The 24,629-nt window shown below is 43.5% G+C and overlaps 10 protein-coding genes across 10 annotated transcripts; 8 read left to right on the top strand and 2 right to left on the bottom strand.

The window, feature by feature from the left end:
* Positions 1–913: 913 nt before the first annotated feature.
* Positions 914–1,357, bottom strand: LACBIDRAFT_322472 (uncharacterized protein; the record flags this gene model as incomplete). The annotated part of the gene is made up of 1 exon (XM_001875517.1): positions 914–1,357. The coding sequence occupies one exon, from the start codon at positions 1,355–1,357 to the stop codon at positions 914–916; it is 444 nt and encodes a 147-aa protein (XP_001875552.1).
* Positions 1,358–1,797: 440 nt separating this feature from the next.
* Positions 1,798–2,275, top strand: LACBIDRAFT_322471 (uncharacterized protein; the record flags this gene model as incomplete). The annotated part of the gene is made up of 3 exons (XM_001875962.1): positions 1,798–2,040; positions 2,075–2,101; positions 2,129–2,275. The coding sequence occupies 3 exons, from the start codon at positions 1,798–1,800 to the stop codon at positions 2,273–2,275; spliced, it is 417 nt and encodes a 138-aa protein (XP_001875997.1).
* Positions 2,276–5,468: 3,193 nt separating this feature from the next.
* LACBIDRAFT_308483 (uncharacterized protein) lies at positions 5,469–5,739 on the top strand (the record flags this gene model as incomplete). Its single annotated transcript, XM_001875961.1, has 3 exons — positions 5,469–5,535; positions 5,596–5,672; positions 5,725–5,739. 3 exons carry the CDS (start codon positions 5,469–5,471, stop codon positions 5,737–5,739), a joined length of 159 nt encoding a protein of 52 aa, XP_001875996.1.
* An 817-nt stretch (positions 5,740–6,556) lies between these two features.
* Positions 6,557–6,769, top strand: LACBIDRAFT_308482 (uncharacterized protein; the record flags this gene model as incomplete). The annotated part of the gene is made up of 1 exon (XM_001875960.1): positions 6,557–6,769. One exon carries the CDS (start codon positions 6,557–6,559, stop codon positions 6,767–6,769), a length of 213 nt encoding a protein of 70 aa, XP_001875995.1.
* A 662-nt stretch (positions 6,770–7,431) lies between these two features.
* Positions 7,432–8,591, top strand: LACBIDRAFT_308481 (uncharacterized protein; the record flags this gene model as incomplete). The annotated part of the gene is made up of 7 exons (XM_001875959.1): positions 7,432–7,455; positions 7,512–7,601; positions 7,655–7,681; positions 7,741–7,881; positions 7,942–8,089; positions 8,216–8,370; positions 8,421–8,591. 7 exons carry the CDS (start codon positions 7,432–7,434, stop codon positions 8,589–8,591), a joined length of 756 nt encoding a protein of 251 aa, XP_001875994.1.
* A 1,121-nt stretch (positions 8,592–9,712) lies between these two features.
* Positions 9,713–10,534, top strand: LACBIDRAFT_322469 (uncharacterized protein; the record flags this gene model as incomplete). The annotated part of the gene is made up of 5 exons (XM_001875958.1): positions 9,713–9,718; positions 9,740–9,921; positions 10,158–10,171; positions 10,227–10,443; positions 10,492–10,534. The coding sequence occupies 5 exons, from the start codon at positions 9,713–9,715 to the stop codon at positions 10,532–10,534; spliced, it is 462 nt and encodes a 153-aa protein (XP_001875993.1).
* Positions 10,535–13,011: 2,477 nt separating this feature from the next.
* LACBIDRAFT_322468 (uncharacterized protein) lies at positions 13,012–15,674 on the top strand (the record flags this gene model as incomplete). The annotated part of the gene is made up of 12 exons (XM_001875957.1): positions 13,012–13,123; positions 13,695–13,820; positions 13,863–13,959; positions 14,018–14,180; positions 14,228–14,261; positions 14,328–14,504; positions 14,554–14,670; positions 14,713–14,722; positions 14,880–14,898; positions 15,142–15,250; positions 15,273–15,631; positions 15,654–15,674. 12 exons carry the CDS (start codon positions 13,012–13,014, stop codon positions 15,672–15,674), a joined length of 1,344 nt encoding a protein of 447 aa, XP_001875992.1.
* Positions 15,675–18,126: 2,452 nt separating this feature from the next.
* On the bottom strand, positions 18,127–19,206 carry LACBIDRAFT_322467 (uncharacterized protein; the record flags this gene model as incomplete). Its single annotated transcript, XM_001875516.1, has 5 exons — positions 18,127–18,248; positions 18,319–18,442; positions 18,752–18,770; positions 18,859–18,878; positions 19,153–19,206. The coding sequence occupies 5 exons, from the start codon at positions 19,204–19,206 to the stop codon at positions 18,127–18,129; spliced, it is 339 nt and encodes a 112-aa protein (XP_001875551.1).
* A 954-nt stretch (positions 19,207–20,160) lies between these two features.
* Positions 20,161–20,552, top strand: LACBIDRAFT_308480 (uncharacterized protein; the record flags this gene model as incomplete). Its single annotated transcript, XM_001875956.1, has 2 exons — positions 20,161–20,289; positions 20,349–20,552. 2 exons carry the CDS (start codon positions 20,161–20,163, stop codon positions 20,550–20,552), a joined length of 333 nt encoding a protein of 110 aa, XP_001875991.1.
* Positions 20,553–23,431: 2,879 nt separating this feature from the next.
* Positions 23,432–24,198, top strand: LACBIDRAFT_308479 (uncharacterized protein; the record flags this gene model as incomplete). Its single annotated transcript, XM_001875955.1, has 5 exons — positions 23,432–23,456; positions 23,529–23,542; positions 23,590–23,765; positions 23,817–23,910; positions 23,962–24,198. 5 exons carry the CDS (start codon positions 23,432–23,434, stop codon positions 24,196–24,198), a joined length of 546 nt encoding a protein of 181 aa, XP_001875990.1.
* Between the last annotated feature and the right edge of the window lie 431 nt (positions 24,199–24,629).

The following is a 24,629-nucleotide window of genomic DNA, read 5'->3' as shown; positions in this document are numbered from 1 at the left end:
AATCTTCCAGAGAAAAAAATTCAAATGGAGCATTTTTTTAAAGACAAGCAGTCACAGTAATTTATTCAAAGAAATAATTGTTGAAATATATTATTTATTAGATGATGAATTAAAAACATCTTTTGGTCAAGTTACCTTCTTAAAATTATATGACCTAGTCAGATAAAAATGAAATATTTCAAAATATATTAAAACAATAAGGGCATGCCCTCACTCATTTTCTGGCCTGTTCAGTCTGTACCACAGAGATACATGTTTGAAAACAATAAATTGAACCAAGATATTTAGAATGGTGGGGATGTGCCACGTCCTGCAGGTGGATAAAAAAGGAAATTTTCCTTATTTGGTAAGGCATAGTAAGATTCTTTTCCTCCACTAGACCCATTCTACTATATAAGGAGATAAGCTGAGAAATAATCTCCCTATTGGGTGACCTCCTTGGCTCTGTCCTTCACTCTATAACACTCTGCATGTCCCTCACTCCAGGTGTGTCCATTTCAAAATCAGCAATTCTACTTTTTCCTATCAAAACTGCCTTATTTGTGCTCCTCATTTGTTATCCTCAACTTCTGTAAAAAATAGCCATGCAGCTATTATACTTCTTCCATGTCCCTCTGGCTGTGTCCTTTTCAAAATGTGAGAACCAACTACTCAACTTTCTGTTAATAAAATCTACTTGTGATCTTTCAAAGTATCATCCCAATTTCAGTGGTACATAGTTTCCTGCATCAGTGGCCAGTGCAACTGGCAGCATTTCAGAGTTAGTGCCACTTACATACAATTTATGAACCTGGAGGCATATGACACCACCAAGATGGCGCTGAGCAAGCCCTTAGCTACTAGCAAGTTGAAACAGCTTTTGAAAAGTGTTAAACAGGCTCAGGCAAATTTCCAGTACTTTACAGTGCCCCACCTATTCCTGCAGGAATCCAGTCATTCCACTGGAATTCCGCTGGGTGTCGTTTGTGGGCGCAGGGGTGTTGTTCGTGTCCGCTGCATGTTGTTTCGTGTCCACGGGCGGTGTACGTGTCTGTTGGTCGTTGTTTTCTGTCTGTTGGGTGTTTTTCATGTCCGCAGGCATGGTTTTGCATCCGTTGGCAGTTGTTTCGTGTCCACTGGGTGTCGTTTCGTGGGTGGGGTGTCGTTTTTGTGGGTGTTGGGGTGTTTTCATGGGCGGGGGTCGTTTTCGTGGGTTCTGGCGCTCGTTGTTTCGTGACGTGGTGTCGCCGCGTTGTTGTTGAAGGGTGGCGTGGTCGATGTTGGTGGTCGTGGTGGCCATGGGTGATAGATGAGTGACGTGGGTGGTGGTGGCTATGGGTGATGGTGATGGCATGGCGTTGGCGGCGGCGACGAGCATGGTGGTGGTGGTGGAAGAAGAGAGTGACTGTGTTTGGTGAGCAGTGTTTGCCAAACAAGCATTGTTTGTTATCCATTGAAAATAAATAAACTATAATACATAACAAAACAATAAAATAACCAGATTACAGTTCCTGCACATTCCGGGGAATGCTATTCCTGCCCATTCCGGGGACCATTCCGGTGTAAATTCCGGAATGATCAGATTCCACCGGAATGAGAAAACACAGGAATGACAAATTTAGCAGGGCTTACTGCTAAATTTCATTCCACCGGAATGACCGGAATCCTGCAGGAATAGGGAGGGCACTGATAAGACCTCCAAATTTCTGCCTTCATGGCAGAATCACAGACTATGTGCGCAATGATGAAGCCATCCGCAAGATGTGGAACAGCATCCTGTCATCCAGGCTGGCCCAAGGGCTCCCTCACCACTTTGACATGAGTCCTTGGGTGTTGTTCCTGCTGTTTCTCACCCACAGTAAGCTTCAGCTTGCTATTGCTCCTGCCCCTGGCGATGGCAACAACAAGATCTGTCTCATGGGTGTCAAGGGCAAACAACACCTTTCAGAGTGGTGGTATCTCCTTGCATTGAAAGACTTTGCGACCATCGTCCAAATTTCCATGAGGGCTGGGATCAAGGAATTTTGCTTGGATTCTGCATGCTGGCCAACAGCTTCTGCAGTGAGGAATTCCCCTCAACACTATCATTGTGCAGGGGGAGGAATCAGTCAACAGTGAAAGGGTGTGCCTAGGCTTGGGACATCAACAGGTGGGCTACATCCCAGAGCTAAGGGATTATGCTCACTATGAGGCCCAGCGATCCAAGCTGCTCCACGGAGCACAACGGTCTCTATGCATGGGTGGCATTGAAAATGGGTGGACTATACTGGCATCTCGCACTGGACGATGCTGGTGATGCCAGCAAGCAGCTTGTGAAGAAAACTATGAAGCACTGCCATTGATAAGGCATCACCACAAGAATTCTTTATTGATGACCAACTCAGCCTGCCAGCAGTGTCCATTCTCAGTGGGGTGTACATCATTGAAAAAACCAAGTTGAGCACATTTCTTGGTGGCCAAAACAGGAAAAATGATTCACCCAAATACCTTTCCCTTCTCTCAATTTTTATGATTCTTTAACTTCTTCACCTTCCTGTTCATTGTTGTCTCCTCATCTGTCAGTTGGTGCATGTGTTTACTGGATTTTGGAGTAGTGCCTGAGGATAGGGTTCACTGAAACCTGACACAAGGAACAAGGGCAGTGGGTGCATTTTGGAAGTGTTCTTCACCGTGGTCAACAAATAATTGTTCCTCTGCTGCCACACTCCTTTTGGGCAGTACTTTACCCTCCCCGGGTTATTCCATATGGAATGGATGGAATGGGGGGTGGATTGCACAAATTCCATGGAATGGGGGATGGATTCCATGACTTTGGGGGATGGATTCCATGGAATGGCTGATGGATTCCATACTTCCCCCACATGGATTCCATACTTTTCCACATGGATTCTATACTTTTTTCAGATGGAATCCATACTCTATTCTATATGTTATACCATTTTAAGGGTGGAATCCACATGGAATGACTTTATGAAATAATTCTAAGTTGAGCAGGAAAAATTGAAATGTATTAAATAAATAGACTACACAATTTATTTTTACTATTCTCAATATTTAAGGGAGGGGGGAAGACAGGGGGAAGTGATGGAGGGGGGAGGATGTAGTAGAGGGAGGGAGGGGGAAGGAGTGATGGAGGAGAGAGGGAGTGGTGAAGGGAGGGAGTGGTGAAGGGTGAGGTGGGAATGGATGGAGGGGGGAGCAATGGAGGGAGGGGGAGAAATGGGAGGGGGAGCAACAAGGGAGGGAGGGGGGATGATGGAAGGGTGGTGGTGAGGAATGATGGAGGGAGGGGGAGCTCACCTGGGCTCGTCGTTGCCCATTTCCGTTGATGCGAGCAGAATCCTCCATGTGTGGGCGCGCGTCATCGTCGGTCATGGGTGGTGGGCTGTATTGGTGTCCGTGGGGGTGGGTTGCCGTTTCACCTTGGTGTTTGGGTTGTGCTTGTGGGTGTTTGTTGTCATGCATGGGCGTTCGTTGTCATGTCGTGGGCGCTCATGGGCAGTCGTTGTTGTGGGCGGGTGTTCATGGGCGGTGGGGTCGTGTCATGGTCTTCGTCTGCTGGGCTTTTGTTTTCGTTCATGTGCGGTTGTCTCATGGGCATTCGTGGGCGCTGCGGCGTTCATGGGTGGGTGGGCTCATTGGTTGTCATGTTGTGGGTGTTTGGTGTCGTGTCTGGGTGCTCGTTTCTTTTCGTGGGCGCTTGTGGGCAGTGGGGGTCGTGTGGGGCAGTGTGCGTTGTTTGTGGGTGGGCGGGCTTGTCGGTTGTCGTGTCCGTTCGTCATTTGGTTGCCACGTCGCTGACCGCAACCTCGCACCTGGTTTGTTGTTGTCAAAAGGTGGACTGGGAGGGGTTACCCAGTCCACTTACCTGGGCTGCAGTTGAGGCGGAACGTCCATTGACGTTCTGCGTTGTCATCGCCTCCCATCCGTGTGACGTGGCGTTGCCATGTCGTGTGGCTCTTGTAATGGCAGGGTCGTTGTTGATGACGTTGCGTGTCGTCGTGCATTGTCAGTGTGGTCGTCGTGGTCATGGTCGTCGATGTTGCGGGCGGTCGTGGCTTGAGATGGTGGGGTGGATGGTGATGGTGATGGTGGAAGGAAGAAACGATGTGGCATTGGCAACGCGTCGTGTCACGTTTGAGACACCACGTGACAAAAGGCGGTATATACATACCTTTACTTTCCCATATAATAATGCCTTCGTGGCTCAGATGGTTTGAGCACTGCTAATATTGACAAGGTTGAGAGTTCAATTCCTGTAGATGTAAAATTTCTATTTTTACTTAAATATAGTAAGGACACTATAAATACTGTATTCTAATGGTATAATGGTCATCCATGGAATCCATGTGGACTGCTCCATGGAATCCAAGGTGGATATGCCTGCATTCCATGTGGAATCCAATGGAATCCATATGGAGTGGTGTTGGAGTCCATATGGAATTAATCATTCCATGACCATTCCATGGTCATTCCATATGAAATCCATGAGGTCTATGGAATAAGAAAATGGCTGGGTCCTCAGCCAACATGGATTCCATACGGAATAACCCGGGGAAGGTAAAGACCTCCTTTTGGGCTTTACAATGAATGCATAGGAATCAGACAAAGTGACAAACTGCAGTAAAGAGCATGCATGGAAATCCAGAAGGTGTTATGGTACCTCCAACATCTCCTCTATTCATTTCCCTCTCATTTCATTACTCAGTATTCATCCTGGATCCTATGTACTTGTATTTACATGTAGCATACCTTGAGAATCCATCTACTTGACATGTTTGTAATACTGTTGATTGGCAAACATGACCTAACAGGAGGTCTTTACCCTCCCCCATGTAATCTATGTGAATTCCAGTGGCCCAATTGCTAGGCCAGATTGGCTTGCACAATGCCCAGTCCACTGGACTCTCACTGGACTACAAGCCACTTTTCAGAGTCCAGTCCCAGTCCAGTCAGAGTTTATTGGAGTCCAGTGGACTATACTGGAATATATGACTGAATTAGAACAAACATTATAGTAATCTCAGCAGTCTAGTGGACTCCACTGGACTCTACTAAATTAATACTTTGTCTGTAGTAACATCAGTACTTATTTGTTATTATTAATACAACCAAAAAAGCGAAAAGAGAGCATATAAGTAGAGGCCTCATAATGTTTCAATGTATAACACAATGGTACCTGTGACTAGGATCAAGCATTTTGTTCAGTCTGCAGGGTGAGATTACAAAGCAGGACAAGCTCATGGCATTGTCCGATGGAACACATTGACCATGACACTAGCACCATCAACATTGACCATGACACTAGCACCATCAACATTGCCCACCATCAACACCACTGCCCGTGGCCATTGCCATGTCACCCACTCCCGCTAACAAGGAACGTGCACCCAGGCCTCGAATGATGACAGCACCCATGCAACCCATGGGCAGTGGGGACCAGGCAACGTTATGTGTCACACCCCCCCCCAAATGATGTAGCCAGGACCATGGACACGATAGTGCCCATGACATGCACCATGTCATGGGCGCTGGGTATCAGAAACGTGTCAAAAAGTGAGTGTACCCCACCACCTCATCACCCCATCCCCCCCTTTGCTCACCCTTTGTTTGCAGATACTCTGCATACCCAGGACAACCAACATGAGGTGACAGCACCCATGCCACGTACACGTGGAATTGGAAACAGTATGGTGAGTGCCATCACTGTCAGCCCCTCTCCCTTTGCTAACATTTTGTTTGCAGGCACCATGGCGTTAGGAAAGCAAATGAGAGGTGGCAGCGCCCATGCCAGATACAGGGAAACAGCATGGTGAGTACCCCACACTGCCATCACCTTGGTCACCCCTCATATCATATGCCTGTGTACACCATATGTAGATTGTAAACATAGTTACATTTGTATTTCCTTTGTATGCCCGTGTACGCCATCTGTAGTTTGTAAATGTAGTTACACTTGTATTTAGAGATAAGAAAGTTGTGTAGGTTTATGTTGATATGTGTTGCATGGGGATGACCATGAAAGTGCGAAACACAAGGATCAAGCACATTGGGGAAAACCCTAACACCTAACACACACACACACACACACACACACACACACACTATCTTGGTGCAAGAGTTCGAGGGCCTTTGGTATTAAGAAATACCACTTTTGTCTTCTTAGGTTAAGTTCTCAAGAGTTTTCGTCTCAAAACAGGGATTTATTATTGGGTGTAGTATTAGAATAGTTCAATAGAAGAAAGTATGTCTTTCGGGGAACCTGGTTGCTCAAATGCAAAGTTCTTGAACACAGTTTTCTTCGACAAAACACACAAGGACAACAATGTGACACACGAGGATGACGACATGACACAATGTAACAACACATCAACAATGTGTGCCAACAACCACATGCAAACAGTGACAAGGGCCCAGCCCTCCCCCTAGACAGGGATGGGGAATAGCTGCAAATGGCCACGTATTGAAGGTGTAAGAATTTTAATTTATTTGTGGTCAATTTGGAGGTCTTTACCATCCCCCACGTAATCCATGTGGATTCCAGTGGCCCAGTGGCTAGGCCAAGTTGGCTTGCACAATGCCCAGTCCACTGGACTCTCACTGGACTACAAGCCACTTTCCTGAGTCCAGTCCCAGTCCAGTGGACTATGAGTCCAGTCATAGTCCACTGGATTCCACTGGAGTCCAGTGGATTCAAGTGATTCCAGTGCATTATTGCTTATTACTTATTAATTATGAATACTACAAAAAAGCGAAAATAGACTGTGCAATGAACAAGCCCGGCAAATGACAAGGGCCCACTGATGACGTGTCAATGACACGCCAGGATGACAACACAACATGCCAGGATGACAACTGACACGCCAAGACGACATCGCAACATGCCAGGATGACGACACGACACGATGACGTGACCACACAACCACCCACCCTGACCACATGCGAAACACCATGAGCGCCGACGAAAAACGATGCTCACCCACGGAAAACAACGAGTGCCCACCCCTGCCACACCCGAAACACGACAGGCGCCCACAAAAAACCACCAGCGCCGACGGCTCGCCAACGTGGAATGCCAATGAGGGCCCAGCTCCACCACCTCTCCCCTCCACTCTCTCCCCCCTCCACTCCCTCCTCCAATAATGAATATACTTCAATTGTCTTTTTTCTTTTGAAATCTAAGTTCAGTCCAGTCCAGTTGTGTGCTGGGAGTCCAGTGGAGTCCAGATTTGTGAATATTGCCAGTATGTAGTGAAGTCCTGTGGAATCCAGTGGAGTCCATGTGGATTATGTGGGGGATGGTAAAGTATTGTCAATTTGGCAGACTTTTTTTTCTAACCTGAGGAAGAATCTGCCCCTTTAGACTATGGAGAACTTGATTTAGTATGTACTACATTCATTTTCCCATCTAGTAAGTCTCTCCCTTATGTAGTCAATGGGTACTTGTTTGAGATGGGTGAACTGTCATTCTCAAAAGTGAGCCTGATCATTCAAGTTCTTGTTTTTGTTACAATGGAACTAACTTATGATAGACTGACTCCTTTGGTAAACCCCTTTCACCATTAGCAACCAAAACAGTTGGTTACCTCCTCAAAGAAAAAAAAATTGTTCTGCTATATATTGTATGTCTGAATTTCATCATACCCCACTCTTCTCTTCTTAATCCATTTTGCAGCCTGTCTTCTCCATCATCCGGAGCTCTGTAAGTACCATATCATGTCAGCTCAGTCAATAATTTCAACTGACCTGATGTGATATTAGCATGGGCATGTGGGATTCATCCTCCTTGCAGGCAGCCCAGAGACACATGTCAGAGACACCGACTGTGTCTGGGTACAGATCCCGTCACCTGACCAGTCTGATATACTATCAGAAGCACCAAATGGGAATGTGATTGGAGCTGTGAGTTAAGTTAGTTCACCAGTTCAACCATGACCTTCATGAAACAATTCATTTGACGAGTCTGCTTGTATATTACAAAGCCTCATTCTCAAGGGAAAGCCTCTGTTGGTGCTGGACAAGACCTTGAGTGTTATTCAGGCTGAGGTTTTTGCTGCCTGGACCACCTTTTTAAATAAGTGCAAAACAAGGAATCAAGAAGTAGATTTGAGTGGGTATTCCACACAATATTTCTTTTTTCTCATTTGTTGTGCTTCTTCATTAGTGGTCCATTGGAGTGATTGCCACCATGGTCACCAACTCACTCACAGTGCCATTTGAAGCTCAATATTGAAAGATTTTATGGAATCAATCAAGAAAGATCTCCTCAATAACTTCCCAGACCCTAAGCTCAATTCCCTCGTTGAATTATTCAAGGGCTTGCTGGTTGACACCCCAGGGCTTGTCGAAGACTCTCAAGTGGCTTGGAAGACACTTCCAGGTGAACCTGGGGTGAGTTATCTCTGAACTGCAATACTTCTGTGACTCACTCATCTGCACAGGGGTCGTTTCAGCATGCCTTTTTCCTCCAACTCATTCGCCAAGTTCCAATACTTATCACTCCCCCACATATTCCTACTGGATTCCAACAAAATTTCCAAAAAGGCATTTTCACATTTCCCTTCCCACTGGACTCCTACAGCACTCCTACTGAACTCCAATTGATCACATGATGTATTTTTAGAGCTGTCAAAACCTCATTTTTTCATTTTTTCTTACATGAAGCAGGGCATGAGATCCAGACCTCATATTCATCTCAAAGATGTATACAGAATATTTGTATATTATCATATTTAAATGGTAACTTGTCCCCAGAACTTGGTGATATTGAAGGATGACGTGGAGGTGGAATCTTATGAATTGAAGCCAAATGTGGAGAAGGCGCCATACCTGAAGCTGAAGGTGGGGGTGGTTGAGAGAGCACAGTATGGGCTGAAGTTTTTGGGTGGGTGGCATTGTCACCGGGCGATGGAGATCCTGCAGCAAAGTCAAAGGAAGTGGTGATGGGACTCCAAGACAAATTGACGGAAGGGCGGGGGGCATTGGAGGAGATGAAAGTTGGTGGGAACAGGTATGATAAGTTGCTGAGGAAGATTGAGAAGATGGAAGAGATGTTGAGGGTGGAGAAGGAGGTGGAGAAGAACCTGTCAGTGTGGGAAGTCGTTAGTGTTTAAAGGTTCAGTCCATAGGACCGCAAAAAACCAGTGGACCGAACTGAACTGGACCATGGTCCAGTCTTTTTTTCGGTTGCAGTTGCCCCAATTTGGGGTTGGTCCGGCCAGTTGCCTCATTTCGAAAATCTTTTAAAACCATTCAAAGACTGGTTTTAATCGGTTGCAACCAGTTAAATGGTCATGTGCATTACATACCCTTGTATCAAAAATGATTAAAATTTGAGAAAGATATAACCAAATCCATATTTTACCTGAGTCTCTAGAAGATGTAATTCGGTTTCAGTCATAGCTATGTCAAATCTTCATTAAATCTCTTAACAATTGGTAGAATGATGGGTATTTACATGCTTTACTATTTTATATAACCTGTTTATTTTTCAGAGTAATAATAGTTAAGATACAAATGGTTTATATTGGTATAATAAATTATATGCAAAAAAACCGGTCTGGATCGGTCTGAAATGGTTCCATAGATTGCAAAAGACCAGTCCAAGGTGGCTCGGTTCGGTTCCCTCAATATCTGGGTCGGTCCTAGACTGGTTGCAGTCCACAGTTGCGCATTTTGGGGGCAAAAAACCGGACTGAACTGAACTTGCGAACACTAGGAGTCATACTGCATAATGAAAGTGAGTGTGATTTGTTAATAGTGCTTGGAAGTCCAGTCCCAAGACTGGAAAAAGACCAAGACTGAACTGAACCCGGACTGCCCAAGACAGGAAATTTTCAGGACTGTCAAAGACCACAACCGTGGTCCAGTCTTCAGTCTCTCACAATTTCGGAAATTTCGAGACCAACGAAAGACTGGTCTAACCGGTCTCAACCGGAAGTCGTAACCAAACACAACCAGTCTCCTCCTCCCACCACCATCCAGCACCATTGTCACCAGCCTTCGTGACTGCCGCCTGTTGTCAACCGCCCACACCCACCTTGGCAGACACACACACACACCAACCACGATGGCAACAACATACCTACCAGCTAAAGGAGCACCTGCAGTGTCGACGACACATGGAGGAGATGACATGGCACCTCAATAGTCCACTTCCGATGAGCCATGTCATCCAGACGGCAATGTGCAGGTAAGTACATCACATTGTAAGCCCCACCAGCCCCCCTCTTTCTTATTTCTAATAGCCACAACACCCCGCCATGCGACTACGACACACATGACGTGGCAGCCACCACACAACACCATGATCACCAGACGACCCAACACCACGACCACCAAAACCACAACATGGCCACAACACAACAACAACATGACAGAGGATGAGGCAGATGACGACGACAGATGTGGCAACCACACGGCGAACAGTGACATCTGTCACCATTCGTCATCCTCCTTCATTCAGTGAGCAACGACACCTCTCCCCAATCCTCTTCCTAATACCTGTTCCAGGTACCATGTCGCCAACAGCGACGTGGCCACCAAACAAATGTGAACGACATCATTCGTCGTGGTCAGTGGCCATTGTAACACCCACCAACCACTGCCACGTCACCCCTTTGCCCTCCTACACCTTTGGCAATGATGACGCGCCATGGCGGTGACGACAGATGGCCACAATGATGACGGATGACCACGATGATGATGGATGACCGACAATGAAACAAAGACCATGACAACCAATGCCAACAGACATTACCTTTAATTGGGTTTTTAGTTCATCAAAAATGGTTAAGAACTGAGAAAGATATAACTAAATCCATTTTGGCACAAATACTTGTTTGTGCAACTTGTACCAGAATGACTTTAATTCTAACTCACTCATACTTTCATCATTTTGCTTGACTCAATTTTTGGATATTGACATTTTAAGTATGAAAATATACTCACCATCTATCAATATATGGGTCTTTAGGAGATGTAATTCGGTTTCAGTCATAGCTATGTCAAACCTTCATTAAATTTCTTAAGAATTGGTGGAATGATGGGTATTTATATGTTATATTATGATATGTACACTAACTAGGCAAAAGGATTGTCTGGTCATTTTCTGGACAAAGTTGGTGCTATAACACAAGAACCAAACATTTTTAGTACTAAGCTCTGGTGTATCAAAGATAGCTAAGGGGGTATAGGTTGTATATACCAAGTTTGGGGATGAACAAATGAAAACTCAGGATAAGGCACAGGATTGACTGTGACAAGTGCCAAAAATGGGATGTAATAAAGTGGGAAATTCTGAATGACTGCAACCTAACAAAAGCAATTCACAACTTGAGGAAGAGATATTTTGAACACTGAATCTCCCTGCTATTGTTATGAGCTTCATAAAGTCTCTGGGCTATAAAATGTTATATCCTTCTCTAAAAGGTAAATTTGAACTTGTTCTCCATTTTATGTATTTTTCACTCAATATATTTGTTGGAATGAGGTAAAATGACTCCCTATTAATGTTTTTAGTGTGTATAATACAAAAGGTAGGTAGAAGTGTTAAAATGAACATTGCATGATGTCTGTAGAAGCTAATTTCCAGAGTTTTTCTGGAAGTAAACAGGTATCTACAACATTGGTCCATCTTTTCTGCAAGAAGAAAAAATGCTACCATCCTTTTGAATGGATCCATGGAGACTCAGGATGTCTTTTAAATGATGCCCGAAGTATAGCATGATAGCAAATAAATTTACACTGGGTATAACTTGAAAAGTCCTCAATAAAAGTACATTTTCCATAGAGCAAGAAAGGTGTGGGGTCTCAGATCATTGTATAAATAGGACCTCTGTTCATTTCTTTGGGATAGTGTTACTAGGTATGAGAAGTGCTTTGTGAAATATTTTCAGCCCCAATTCACCAAGAAAATGTCAAGGATTGGTCCAGGACGATTGCTCTATGCAAAATGTAATTTTCTCGGGGACTATTCAAGTTATACCCAGTGTAAATTTATTTTCTATCATATTATATTTCAGGTGTTGTTTAAAGGACATCCTGAGTCTCCATGAATCAACTCAAAAGGATGGTACCATTTTTTCTTCTTGCAGAAAAGAAGGACCAATGTTGTGGATACTTGTTTACTTTTCGGAAAAACTCTGGAAATTAACTTCTACAGACATCATGCAATGGTCATTTTAACATTTATACCTACCTTTTGTATTATACACACTACAAACATTAATAGGGAGTTATTTTACCTCATTCCAACAAATATATTGAGTGAAAAATACATAAAGTGGAGAACAAGTTCAAATTTACCTTTTAGGGGAGGATATAACATTTTATAGCCCAAAGTCTTTATGAAGCTCATAACAATAGCAGGGAGATCCAGTGTTCAAAATATCTCTTTCTCAAGTTGTGAATTGCTTTCATTAGGTTGCAGTCATTCAGAATTTCCCACTTTATTACATCCCATTTTTGGCACTTGTCACAGTCAATCCCCTGCCTTATCCTGAGTTTTCATTTGTTCATCCCCAAACTTGGTATGTACAATCTACACCCCCTTAGCTATCTTTGATACACCAGAGCTTAGTAGTAAAAATGTTTGGTTCTTGTGTTATAGCACCAACTTTGTCCAGAAAATGACCAGACAACCTTTTTGCCTAGTTAGTGTAACCAGTTTATTTTTTAGAGTAATAATAATTGAGATACAAATGGTTTATATTGGTATGACAAATTTTATGCAAAAAGACCGGTCTGAATCAGTTTGAACGCGGTCCATGGACTGCAAAAGACCGGTCCTAGGTGGTCCGGTTCAGTTCCCTCAATATCTGGGTCGGTTGCGTATAAAAATGTTTTTGGCCATATCTCAACCAATTCTTGACAGTTTTTGATGATTGAGGGACCGAAATTTAAGTAAAGATGTGTGCGAGTAAAGTCCAACACGTAATTGGATGAAAGACCAGTTGCAACTGGTCTAAACTGGTCTCTTTTGGTTTTTAATATTTACAAAAACATGGCAACTGGCAACTGGACTGGCCACAAATGTGGGCAACTGCAACTGGAAAAAGACCGGACTGTGGTTCAGTCCAGTTTGGTCCTATGTATATTTTCAGTCCTGTAGACTGGACCTGCAAACACTATCGATGTGGGACCAGTATGTGGAAACACCACTTCAGTCACCCATTTTAGGGTACCCATGAGGTATATGAATTCTTTGATTTAGAGGACCTCCATGGTACCCATTCCAAGAGTGGTATAAGAGCACATACCAATACCATGGTACCATGGAATGGAAAACCCATACCATATTCCAATCATACCAATACCATGTTGCCATACCATACCATGTCACCTCATACCATACCATCATACCATACCATACCATACCATCATACCAAAGCTGACACAGGGTGTCTGGGGTCCTTTTTTCAAAATATATAAATTATTTCTGCAGGCTGCAATACTGGTCCATTGGTTGCCATTTTCTGTGGAAAGGTTCTTCAGGTTTTTCCCAAGATATTAAGATACAAATGGAGGCTATATAGTCAAATCCATCCTTTGAAAATCAGTTCAAATGAGCTTTATCCCAGCTTTTTCCATGCATCAAAAGCCATTTATTGATAAATATCTTTCCACACCTTGAAGATCAATTCAATAAGTTTACTCATGATATTGTGCATTGTCTATCATCAATGGTCCAAAATAGTACTGACAATCATTGATAGACGACCGCAATTATCCCGACATTGTTGTTCTGACTGCTGGGAGTGGTACATGGACTGAAGAGCCAAAGAATGGAGTGAGCTTGGACAGAGCTTGGATCCCAAATTTACAATCAGCGCTTGATCAAGGTCCGTCAGAGCTTGAATCTGTTTGATCTCACAGTTTCTTAGCGACTCTCCTTCAATCTAACATCCCACCCTTACCAAGAAGCTTGCCTAGGATCGTATCCCAACTTGCTGATCAAATGTTGGAACCAGCTCAGAACAGGTTTGTGCGCCACCTGTCTGTCTGTGCATTTCACTGACAAGAAACCTGTCTTGTCCAGTCGAACTCTTTCCGAGCTTCGCCAAGTTGGACAACATGTGACGGGCACCTACACATCTGCTGAAATTTGTTTCTTTTGTTTGCCTGGTAAATGTCGCTTCCATGGCATGTTCGTGATTGATAAGGGCATCGAGTGTCCTGCTGCCCCGACCTCGCTTGCAAATGTAGTTGATGCAGTTATAGCGAGGGACCCTCTCTCTGTTGGACTTAGGGGGGCATGGTGATGTCGATGGATATGGTTCTTGGTGAGTTTCGGATGTTTCGCTATCCCTGCTGTCATTAGCGCCTCAACATCTAACTTCTCCACATAGATATGCCATACGGGATCAATGTGACGATGGATTTCGACGTCAATTGTCGTACTGGCTCACTATCATTGAAACTATGGATCAAGTTTCTTCCTCTGCCATCGAATTGGACAGAACCTACAACACATCTTCATCGGATGTGTGATTGGTGGTGTTGGCATTGGTGCGCTGAGGTTGCTCGTCAGTTGCTATCTTGTCCCTCTGACACTGATGTAACCTCGGAATGTAGCATGCTCACCCACTCTACATCGCTGTAATCTGCCTGACGTCTGTGGTTCACTTATGGTGCTTGAGCAGCTCCTTTGGGTGGTGTTGGGTTTCTGGATTGGGTCTTCAACACGGAATGGTAAGATTTGCCTTTTTTTTTGGCTTTCTATGGGTTCAGCAGCACGTCCACTGTAGGTTTCATTGTCTATGTCACTTTCTTGTTGCAACCCAGCTGTGTGCTCCATTCTTTCCATCCTACACAGAGCCCTCCTAATCATCTTCCTTCTCTACCCTCTTGTCCTTCCGCCTCTGAGCCTTCTTGCTGAATCTTTATCCCCGTCTTCCTAGTCCCCAACCCCATGTCATGGTGTGTTCCCCTCATCCCAGGCTAATCCTTGCAATCAGCACTTTATTTCTCCCTCCCTCTGAATGGCTGGTGGTTCTTCACAGCTGTCATGAAGATGCCAAACACAGCTCCACAATGCTCAGAGGGCGGAATGAAGAGGTTGCACACATATGTGTTGGTTGATCCAAGGCTTGACAACTTGATATGTATTAACCATGTAATATTACAATGATTCTGTACTTTTCCATGTATACCAAAGCATAGCCAGGAGCTGGAGTAAATCCGTGTGGATTTCTCTTTTCTCCTCAAGATTTATGTGTCAGAAGACACTCATCAGATAGTCAAGAACAGGTACCTGTGATGGAGAGACAAAGTCAGTGGCTATTTTCACACAGTTGCTAGTATTGGAGACCTGCACAAGTGGCATGAGCTTGACAAGGGTTCAAACGAAGAGCATTACCTGATGAGGACAACCAGGGGGTATAATAACCGCTTCCCCTGTTCGTTGTTCAATGATCCATGGTGGTGGTTCATTGAATTTATCAGCCAGAACCTGGATCATCTCCTCATTGATAAATGCTGTTTCTGCGACGATGGGGGTGGCCAGGCACCAGGCTTCTTATGTTGCTTTGGGTTCAATTACCTCACCCAAGGCTGGAATGCTGGAGCATGGCCAAATGTGCCACAGGGCGCCAACGTCAGTGGAATAGGTGTAGAGCATAACATTGACAGCTCCCAATTTGTCAAGATGAAAGTGTGTCATTCCATTTTGGCAGTTGTCTGCTTGGGAGATGTAGAGCTTCAGTCCTATTTTAAAGGCACAATTGTGGAAGCTGCAGCCAAACCGAACCACCTAGGACAGGTCTTTTTCGGTCTATGGAGCCGGTTCAGACCGATCCAGACCGGTTTTTTTGCGTATAACTTATTATACCAATATAAACCATTTGTATCTCGACTATTATTACTCTGAAAAATAAACGGCGTATATAGAATAGTAAAGCATGTAAATACCCGTCATTCTACCAATTTTGAAGAGATTTAATGAAGATTTGACATAGCTATGACTGAAACCGAATTACATCTTGTAGAGACTCAGGTAAAATATGGATTTGGTTATATCTTTCTCAATTCTTAACCGTTTTTGATGAAACAAAAACGCAATAAATGGTAATAAACGTGGTTACAAGGGTCTGTAGCTCACGTGACCGTTTAACCGGTTGCAACCGATCAAAACCGGTCTTTGAACAGTTTTAATATATTTTCGAAATGAGGCAACCGGCAACTGGACCAACCCCAAATCGGGGCAACTGCAACCGAAAAAAAGACCGGACCATGGACCGGTTCAGTTCGGTCCACCGGTTTTTTGCGGTCCTATGGACTGAACCTTTAAACACTAGCGATACAGGCTGGGATGCAAGACGTCGAGAGTCCCCTCAGGGGGATAGTCCTGGTCATGTCAGATTAACACAATGGGAAGCAACGACCGACTTACACAAACTTGTATTGGCCAATCCATAGTGCGTTCCCAGTCTTTAAAGTAATTTTTGAGGGTACCCTCCTTATTATCAGTCCATGCCTCCCCATTGTAATGGGAAACCGTACATGGATGGTTAGAGTCTGGGTTCAACTCTAAAAGTTCTTGAGGGGTGGCAGATTCCGACATGGCTACCAAGACAAAGGGTTCACAGTTGGCCCATAGCTCTGCGAATCTCTCCATGGTGAGTTGTCCGCATTGAAATCGGTGAACCATTCAGTTTGTATTTTTGGGAACAGAAGGAGTGTTGTCGAGGCAGAGAAGATTCATTTGATGAAGAGCTTTTTTTCAGTACAAATGAGATGGGAAGGAAGGTGCCTTGCGAATGACTTGTTCAACACAAGTGGTCATCTTGTCGTGATGGAAGTAAAGCGAAGTAACAGAGATTGCAAAGATCTTGACCACAACATCGACAGAACCACATTCCAAAGAACAGTCCCATATGACACCCATCTGTTTAGAGTGATGATGAATAAAGATCTAGACGAGCGACATAAAAAATGTATTGACCACATGTGCAGCTGACAGCATCCAGGATGGGATGGACGTGGATATCGGGATGACTGAAATGTTCAAGCTTGGCTTCCAGCAGGGGTATCAGTGCCTGAGAACAAGACCCCTGAGGCATGTTTCAAGAAAGAATGTGGAATGAAGTGACAAATCTTACCCTCAACATCACAACATGTTGGGCGGCATGAGTGGGTGCCCAAGGGTGGTACACATACCGATTTGCTTCTTCCACTGTCGCAACAAATCCAATGTGGGCTGGGTCATCCAGATGCTGTACTTTACACTCCCCGGGATGTTCCATATGGACTCCATGGAAGGGGGGATGGAATCCACAAATATCAGATGGATTCCATGGAATGGGGGATGGAATCCATACTTTCCCAGATGGAATCCATGCTTTTGGTGGGTGGATTCCATATGTCCTATACCATTTTTTAGAGTGGATTCCATATGGACTCCAAATGGAATCCACATGGAATGACTTTATGGAATAACACAAGTCCACATCATGGAATTATAAAATTTGAAGTGTATTGAATAGACTACATAAATTTATTCTTACTACTTTCAATAGTTAAGGGAGGGGGAGGGAGGTGTAAATGATGGAGGGGGGAGGGTGTAGTAGAGAGTGGGAATGATGGAGGGGAGAGGGAGTGATGAAGGGAGGGGTGGGATGGAGGGGGAGCAATGGGAGGGGGAGTGATGAAGGGGGGGGAGAAATGGGAGGGGGAGCAACCAGAGGGAGGGGAGCAACAGAGGGAGGTGGAGAAATAGAGGGAGGGGTGGTGTGGGATGATGGAGGGGTGGTGGTGTGGAATGATGGAGGGAGGGAGCTCACCTGAGCTTGCATGGTTTGGGGCCGTGGTGATGGATAATGGATGGTGGTGGTGGGGAAGGAAGAAACGACATGGCAACATTTCTTCCACAGCTGTCACATGTATGACGCCATGTGCCTTAGGACGGTATATACTGACCTTTAGCCTAACATATAGTAAAGCCTGTATGGCTCAGTTGACTTTAGCACTGCTACTATTGACAATGTTGAGGGTTCAATTCTCTTCAGTGCAATTATTTATTTTACTTAAATATAGTAAGGACACTACAAATACTATATGTATTCTAATGGTATACTGGTTTTCCATGAAATCCATATGGACTGTTCCATGGAATCCCCATGGAATAGTACATGGATTTGCAATTGAAATTCATTGGAAATTCCATGGAATCCACATGGACCAGTCCATGGAAACCATATGGAATGCATCATTCCATGGAAATTCCATATGGATTCCATAGTGGGTCTGGAATGAAAAAATGGCTGGGTTGCCTGCCAAAAAATTGTCCATATGGATTCCATGGAATGGTGTTGGAATCCACCCATTCCATATGGAACATACCGGGGAGTGTAAAGACCTTGCCAGATGGACCTATAAACTTGCATCCTTCCTCCAAAGATGGAGAATGAGCTTTTCCGAGGCAGGAGATGCACTGTGGCGCAGCATAGTGGTGGCAAGTTTTGGTCTGTAAAGATTTGGAGGTGTCCCTGGTGTGTTTTTGACAACCTGAGACAAGAGGCAATCCTGGACGCTTCCTGGATACCAGTTGAAGGTCGTCTTGTTTGTGGGGAAAAAAATACTATGAGGACGTGCACTGCTGCCAAAAAAAAAAAAAAAAAAAAAAAAAAAGAAGACTCGCCATCAACAGGAATATGTTGATCCTGAGATGCCATAGGCTGTGGTTCGCCATTAGGCATCACGAACTCTAATTCATGACAAGGTTCATGGGTGGATAGCGAGCACTGCCAGAGTTGCCACTGGGTACGCCTCTGACCATCATGATCGAAAACATCCTGTGGCATAATGGCAACAGCAATGTCAAAGAGTGGTTAATCTATATTAGTGGTGAGTGTCGAAAAGATCTATTGAGGTCCAACGTACATCATACACATAAATGTGTTCTAATGATAAAGGTGAAACAGGTATAAAATCGAGAATATATATAATAATAAAGGGCTACCACAAGGGACGTGAATTGCTACATGGTCGGATTGGGTTGCCAAAGTAAGATCAATGACTTGCATGGAATCTTTTTTTAAAAAATAAAGAGGCAGAGTGAATTGAACTAATGGAAGACTTGCCATGATGTGCGATGGCCAAAAATTTTCCTTGAGAAAAGATTTTGAGAGTGACAGGCGTGCATTTCGGAACCCAACGAATGGGTACTATACCCACTGGAACAAGGGAGTCCAAGCGATAAAAGCGAATGCCTAGCTTCCTGTCACACATGGTGATGAGATTTGATCTGCAACAGACAGAAAAACTGGTTCTGAAACAAGATGAACCGGTGAATAAGACAAGGGGGGGGGAAAGTGTACAGGTTGATGTCCATGTCAACTTTGTGGACAACTTGACCACGTGCCCAGTCGAATTTAATCCTGCAGATGACTACATTTGAGTCATTTGCCGTCAGGATGGTATTTAGAAATTCCACTTTTGTCTTCTTAGGTTTAAGTTCTCAAGAGTTTTCATTTTAAAATGGGGTTTTATTATTGGGTGTGGTATTAGAAGAGTTCAATAGAACAAAGTATGTCTTTCAGGGATCCTGGTTGCTCAAATGCAAAGTTCTTGAACACAGTTTTCTTTAATTGACACGAAACACAAATTTATCAGACTTTTATAACTCCCTTGAGTGTTTATTATGATGTCACTATGCTCCAAAACACAGGGCACAGGTACACTGTCTCATCTAAATGATACTGTGCTTAAAACCTCTTATTCAAGTCTCCAAGTAAGTTGACTCCCTAGCACGCTGGCTTCATTCACACTGTACTTTCCAACCACAAAGAAATCTCCTTTAATTGATTACAACTGTCCACCTCCAGTCAATGGGGGAGGATTGCCTGCCTTTTGACCTGCTAGTGCACTCCTTATATACTCCAAGAATCTCTATCTACATTTTACATGTGTTTTTATACAGGTTACTATGATCCAAATTACAAATATGAAATTTAAAGAACATGTGGTATATTTTGTAGTCTCTGTGTTTGATGCATACACGGAGTTAGCCGATGTAGCTATTCTTAGCTTGGCATGATCCTGCATGTTTCTTTCTATGGCCCAGTTTACCGGTTTGACAGATGACATCATATACCATTTGGTGTTGTTGTAGCACTACACAACCATTCTTCAGCACAGGCCGAAACATTCAAGTTCTTGCAGAACATCTCCCTTTCTCGTACAATGACCTATGGAGCGAGGGTCCCTGTACCCGATTGGCACTTGAATGTCAATTGGGTGTCTGGTTCGCCTAATGTGACAACAGTTGAGAGAAATGATGAGGGGGATGATCATATGATGGCTGTTGTGGTTGCTGTTGACCTGCACTTCACCAAGGCCAAGCACAACAAACTCAATAACAACCTGCTGAGATAGACAAAGGGATTGGAGAGCCCTTCCTCAATGACAAGTTGCCCAGTCATGACCAAATTGCTGCTGCTATTCAATGCTCCATAATCACTCTCAAGTCCTCTCCTGTCTTCCTTAGTTCTGCAATCAAGAACACAAGCATTCAGCCCATGCTTGACAGTGTGTATGCCTACCATCCCAATCTCACTGGATCCAAAGGATGTTGAGCAGGAAAGATGCAGAGAGGGCAATAGGAGGCATAACAGTGCATGCTGGGATGGCAGAAATGTTGCTTTTGGATAAGCAGAAGAGGAGGAAGATGCAAACAATTGAGCTGAAGATGAAGGTTGTGGACAACAGAGGGGAGGACGAAGAGAATGCAGATGTGCACAAGGACAAAGAGGCAGAGGTGGTTGATGATAAATGCACAACTGAACAGGACTGATTGATAGTTCAATTGATATATATTTGAGTCAAGATTTTAGATAGTATATACAATTTAAAGAGAATTCGAAGGAAAATAAGGGCAAGAAAAATGGCTACCAAGGGGTCCATTACAAATGGTAGAGCCATCAAGAAATATGGATCCAGGGTATTATCAAATGAACAGGTGAGCAGGCGAGTCTTAAAAAGATTTTGCTCAAGGATGCCTGGTGGTAACCACTTATGCGTGGCAGAAAAAAGTGTGCAGTTAGGTTGGGAACTGTTTCCCATGCTCTTTGGGCCACTGGAGTTAGTGGCTAGCTTAGTGTTGTCATTGTTTATGATGATGTTCGCATATTTCCCAATTTGGAAAGTCATTACATAATATCAGTTTGGTTTGTACTGTCCGCTTTTTCACTACAAAAATTACTAGTGTGCGCTTTTTCATTACTAAAGTTTGTAGTGTCCGCTTTTTAGACTACAAATGTTGATTATATGATGGTGTTGTTGGCCATACTATATGTGTATGCTATGTAGGTAGGTAGGACTGTCTGATTGGCTCTACTGGGCAAAATATATTTAATCTATTATTGAAAGCATTCATATTAATGGCTTTTTAGGAATGAATGATTAAGAGCTGTTTTGGCTAGAGTCAATTGCTCTGAAACATTGAGATATATCCCCATGTACCGGGATAGATACAGAGAGAACATCAGAAAAGCAGACCACAATCTTTAAAAATGCACACTACAAGCTTTGTAATGAAGAAGGCAAAGACTACAAACTTTTGTAATGAAAAAAGCGCACACTATAAGCCTTTGTAATGAAAAAGGCAAAGACCACAGACATTTGTAGTCCAAAAAGCGGACACTACAAAGTTTTGTAATGAAAAAAGCGCATACTACAAACATTAGTAATGAAAAAAGCGCACACTAGTAACTTTTGTAGTGAAAAAGCAGACAGTACAAACCAAACTGATATTATGTAATAACTTTCCCAATTGGGAAATATGCGAACATCGTCATAAACAATGACAACACTAAGTTAGCCACTAACTCCAGTGGCCCAAAGAGTGTGGGAAACAGTTCCCAACCTAAATGTGGAGTGTGCCTGACATTAGGTGTGGCAGAAAAAGGTGTAACACTTTTCCCAATTAGGAAATGGCCCAATTAGGAAATAGTGCACACATCAAAGTGGACAATACAAAATTTTAGCCTCACTTCAGTCAAAGCTATTGTAAATATATGTAAACAAACTTCGAAATGAGGGTTTTCTGCCTTCATCTGCCTAAATAAAAATAAATTATGGTTCCTGATACCATGGTATGGTATGGGAGTGCAATACCATGGTATAATATTTTGATAATGAAGACTCTTAGGACAACAAGACTTGCATTTCCAATTGACAAGACTTTGGATTGGACAGATTCACTCAGCTTCAATAAATTGGACCAAATATTATGACAAAGAAGACTTTGGCTAAACACTCAGGACAACAATACTTGATTCCATCATATGTAGTTTTAAAAAAAATTGAGATTATATGATGCTGTTGTTGGCCATACTATATGTATATGCTATGTAAGTAGGCAGGACTCTCTGATTGGCCTTACTAGGAAAAATATATTTAACCTATTATTGAAAGCCTTCATATTAATGGCATTTCAGAAATGAAAAAACCCTCAATTAAACTGATTTTCAAAGGTTGGAGTTGGCTGTCTGGCCTGCACTTAAAATTGGACATCTTAGCAAAAACTTGAAAGCCTTTCCACTTTTCTTTTCTTCTCTATGACCACTTCATCACAATAGACGTGATATTGTTTGATTTGGATGAATATTGTTCTCATAGAAAAAGCCAAAAGGTACTTCTGGTTAGCCTGAATGAGCCCATCAAAGAATCAGTTGAAAATACTGAGCAGTTATGCCTGTAGAGTCTCTAGAAAATGACTTGTTTTGCCAAAAAATGACCAAAATAGCACAAAATGACCATTTTCTACAGGCTCTACAGGCATAACCACTCTGTATTTTCAACTGATTCTTTGATGGGCTCATTCAGGCCAACCAGAGGTCACTTTTGGGTTATCACTAAAATGACATAGTAATATCCTGGTAATATCCAACCGAGTTCGTCGCATTCATGAATCATTTCTTGACTGGCCAAACAATTAGCCCCATCATAGAGTGGGTCATTTCTAAAGATGATGGTCCATGTTGGGCCAAAGCAGCAAGACCAAGCACCAAGAACATTGCTATATTTTGAACAGGAAAGCAATAAAAACTCAACAACAAAGCAACACAGAAAGGGTAAAGGTAGAGTACATAAGATATGCATGTCAGCACTGGCGAGAGAGTGGAATCCAAATCAAGGCAGTGTATGTATATACACCATATGGTCAACATGTCTCTGGAGCCTTCTGGTGTAAGGAGGTTGGCACTTGGTGAAAGCTGGAGGTTGTAACAGGCAAGTCCAGTTTGAATATATCAAGCAGGTGGACATGGAGGTCAAGGAGATTCAGGAAGCTACAGTGTAGGGCTACAACTTTCATTTTTCACCATTTTTGATAATTTGTCATGTGACCATCATCCCAACATCCCATTACATAGACCCTGATAGATAAAAACATTCTTCTCTTGGTTTTCTTCACTTTTGGTCAAACCAGGTGATGTTTGATACTACAAATGGGATGGACCCTGAAGTGAACCCTGAAGGCAGTGCCTGATGTTCTGTGCACCATTCATATGAGCTCAATTCAAAAAGATTATGGGATTAGTATGATATAGATGATGACATTACTGTAAGTCCCTAGTCTTCAACAAACACTCCATTCTTATCATAACACAGCCTTTTACCTATCACTTTCCATGCGCCGACATCCATGAAATGCTGTCAGCTGATTTACTCCATCAACTGATCAAGGGTACATTTAAGGACCATCTGGTCCAATGGGTTGGGGATTACCTCTACCTCGAACATGGTGAAGCATGGGCCAACGAGATTCTGGATGATATTGACCGCCAGTTAGTCCTACTTAAATTCTTTGCATTGAGATTGCTCTAAAATGTGGAAAGTATTGCAGCGCCAATGTTTCTGGGACTTCACTGCTTTCCACATGGTTGCTGTTTCAAGCAGTGGACAGGGGATGACTTGAAGGCTCTCATGAAGGTGAAAAGTTTTTCATTAGCTGTCGCACCCAGTAATTAATCCAAGATTTAGGTTTACCTTCCAGCCATCTCAGGTTATGTACCCTCTCAGATGGTGTGCTCCAAACCGCCATCCAGAAGGAGGTCTTTACACTCCCTGCTATTTTCCATGTGGATTCCAACCTCATTCCATGGACTCCATATAGTCAAATTTTTGGCTGGGAAGCCAGCTATTTTTTTATTCCATATCCACTATGGAGTCCATTTGGATTGCATATGGAATGGACCATTCCATAGACATTCCATGTAGTGGTCCATGTGGATTCCATGGAATTTCTGAGGTCTTTACCTTCCCCAGTATAATCTATATGGAATCCATGTGGAATCCATGGAGTCCATGAAGAATTCCATATGGAATCCATGGAAGGAATTAATAACTCTTATACCATTAGAATACAAAAACCATACCCCGCCCACGAAAACATCCCACCACCCACCGAAAAACACGAGCGCCCACCAAAAAACACGAGCACCCACCAAAAAACACAAGCACCCACCAAAAAACACAAGTGCCCACCAAAAAACACGCGCCACCCACCAAAAAACATGCACCGCCCACACGACACACGACGGCACCATGCCGCCTACCAAAACCACCACGTCCACACCAATGCCACCCACGACGACGCCCCGAACGGCAACCAGCTCCCACGACGACGGCGTCGACAAGGCCCACGAATA

Source organism: Laccaria bicolor, genomic scaffold, assembly GCF_000143565.1.
Source record: "Laccaria bicolor S238N-H82 LACBIscaffold_3 genomic scaffold, whole genome shotgun sequence".
NCBI classification, from domain to species: domain Eukaryota; kingdom Fungi; phylum Basidiomycota; class Agaricomycetes; order Agaricales; family Hydnangiaceae; genus Laccaria; species Laccaria bicolor.
Note: the sequence above shows the minus strand (reverse complement) of the source record. Positions and strands in the feature narration are given on the sequence as shown.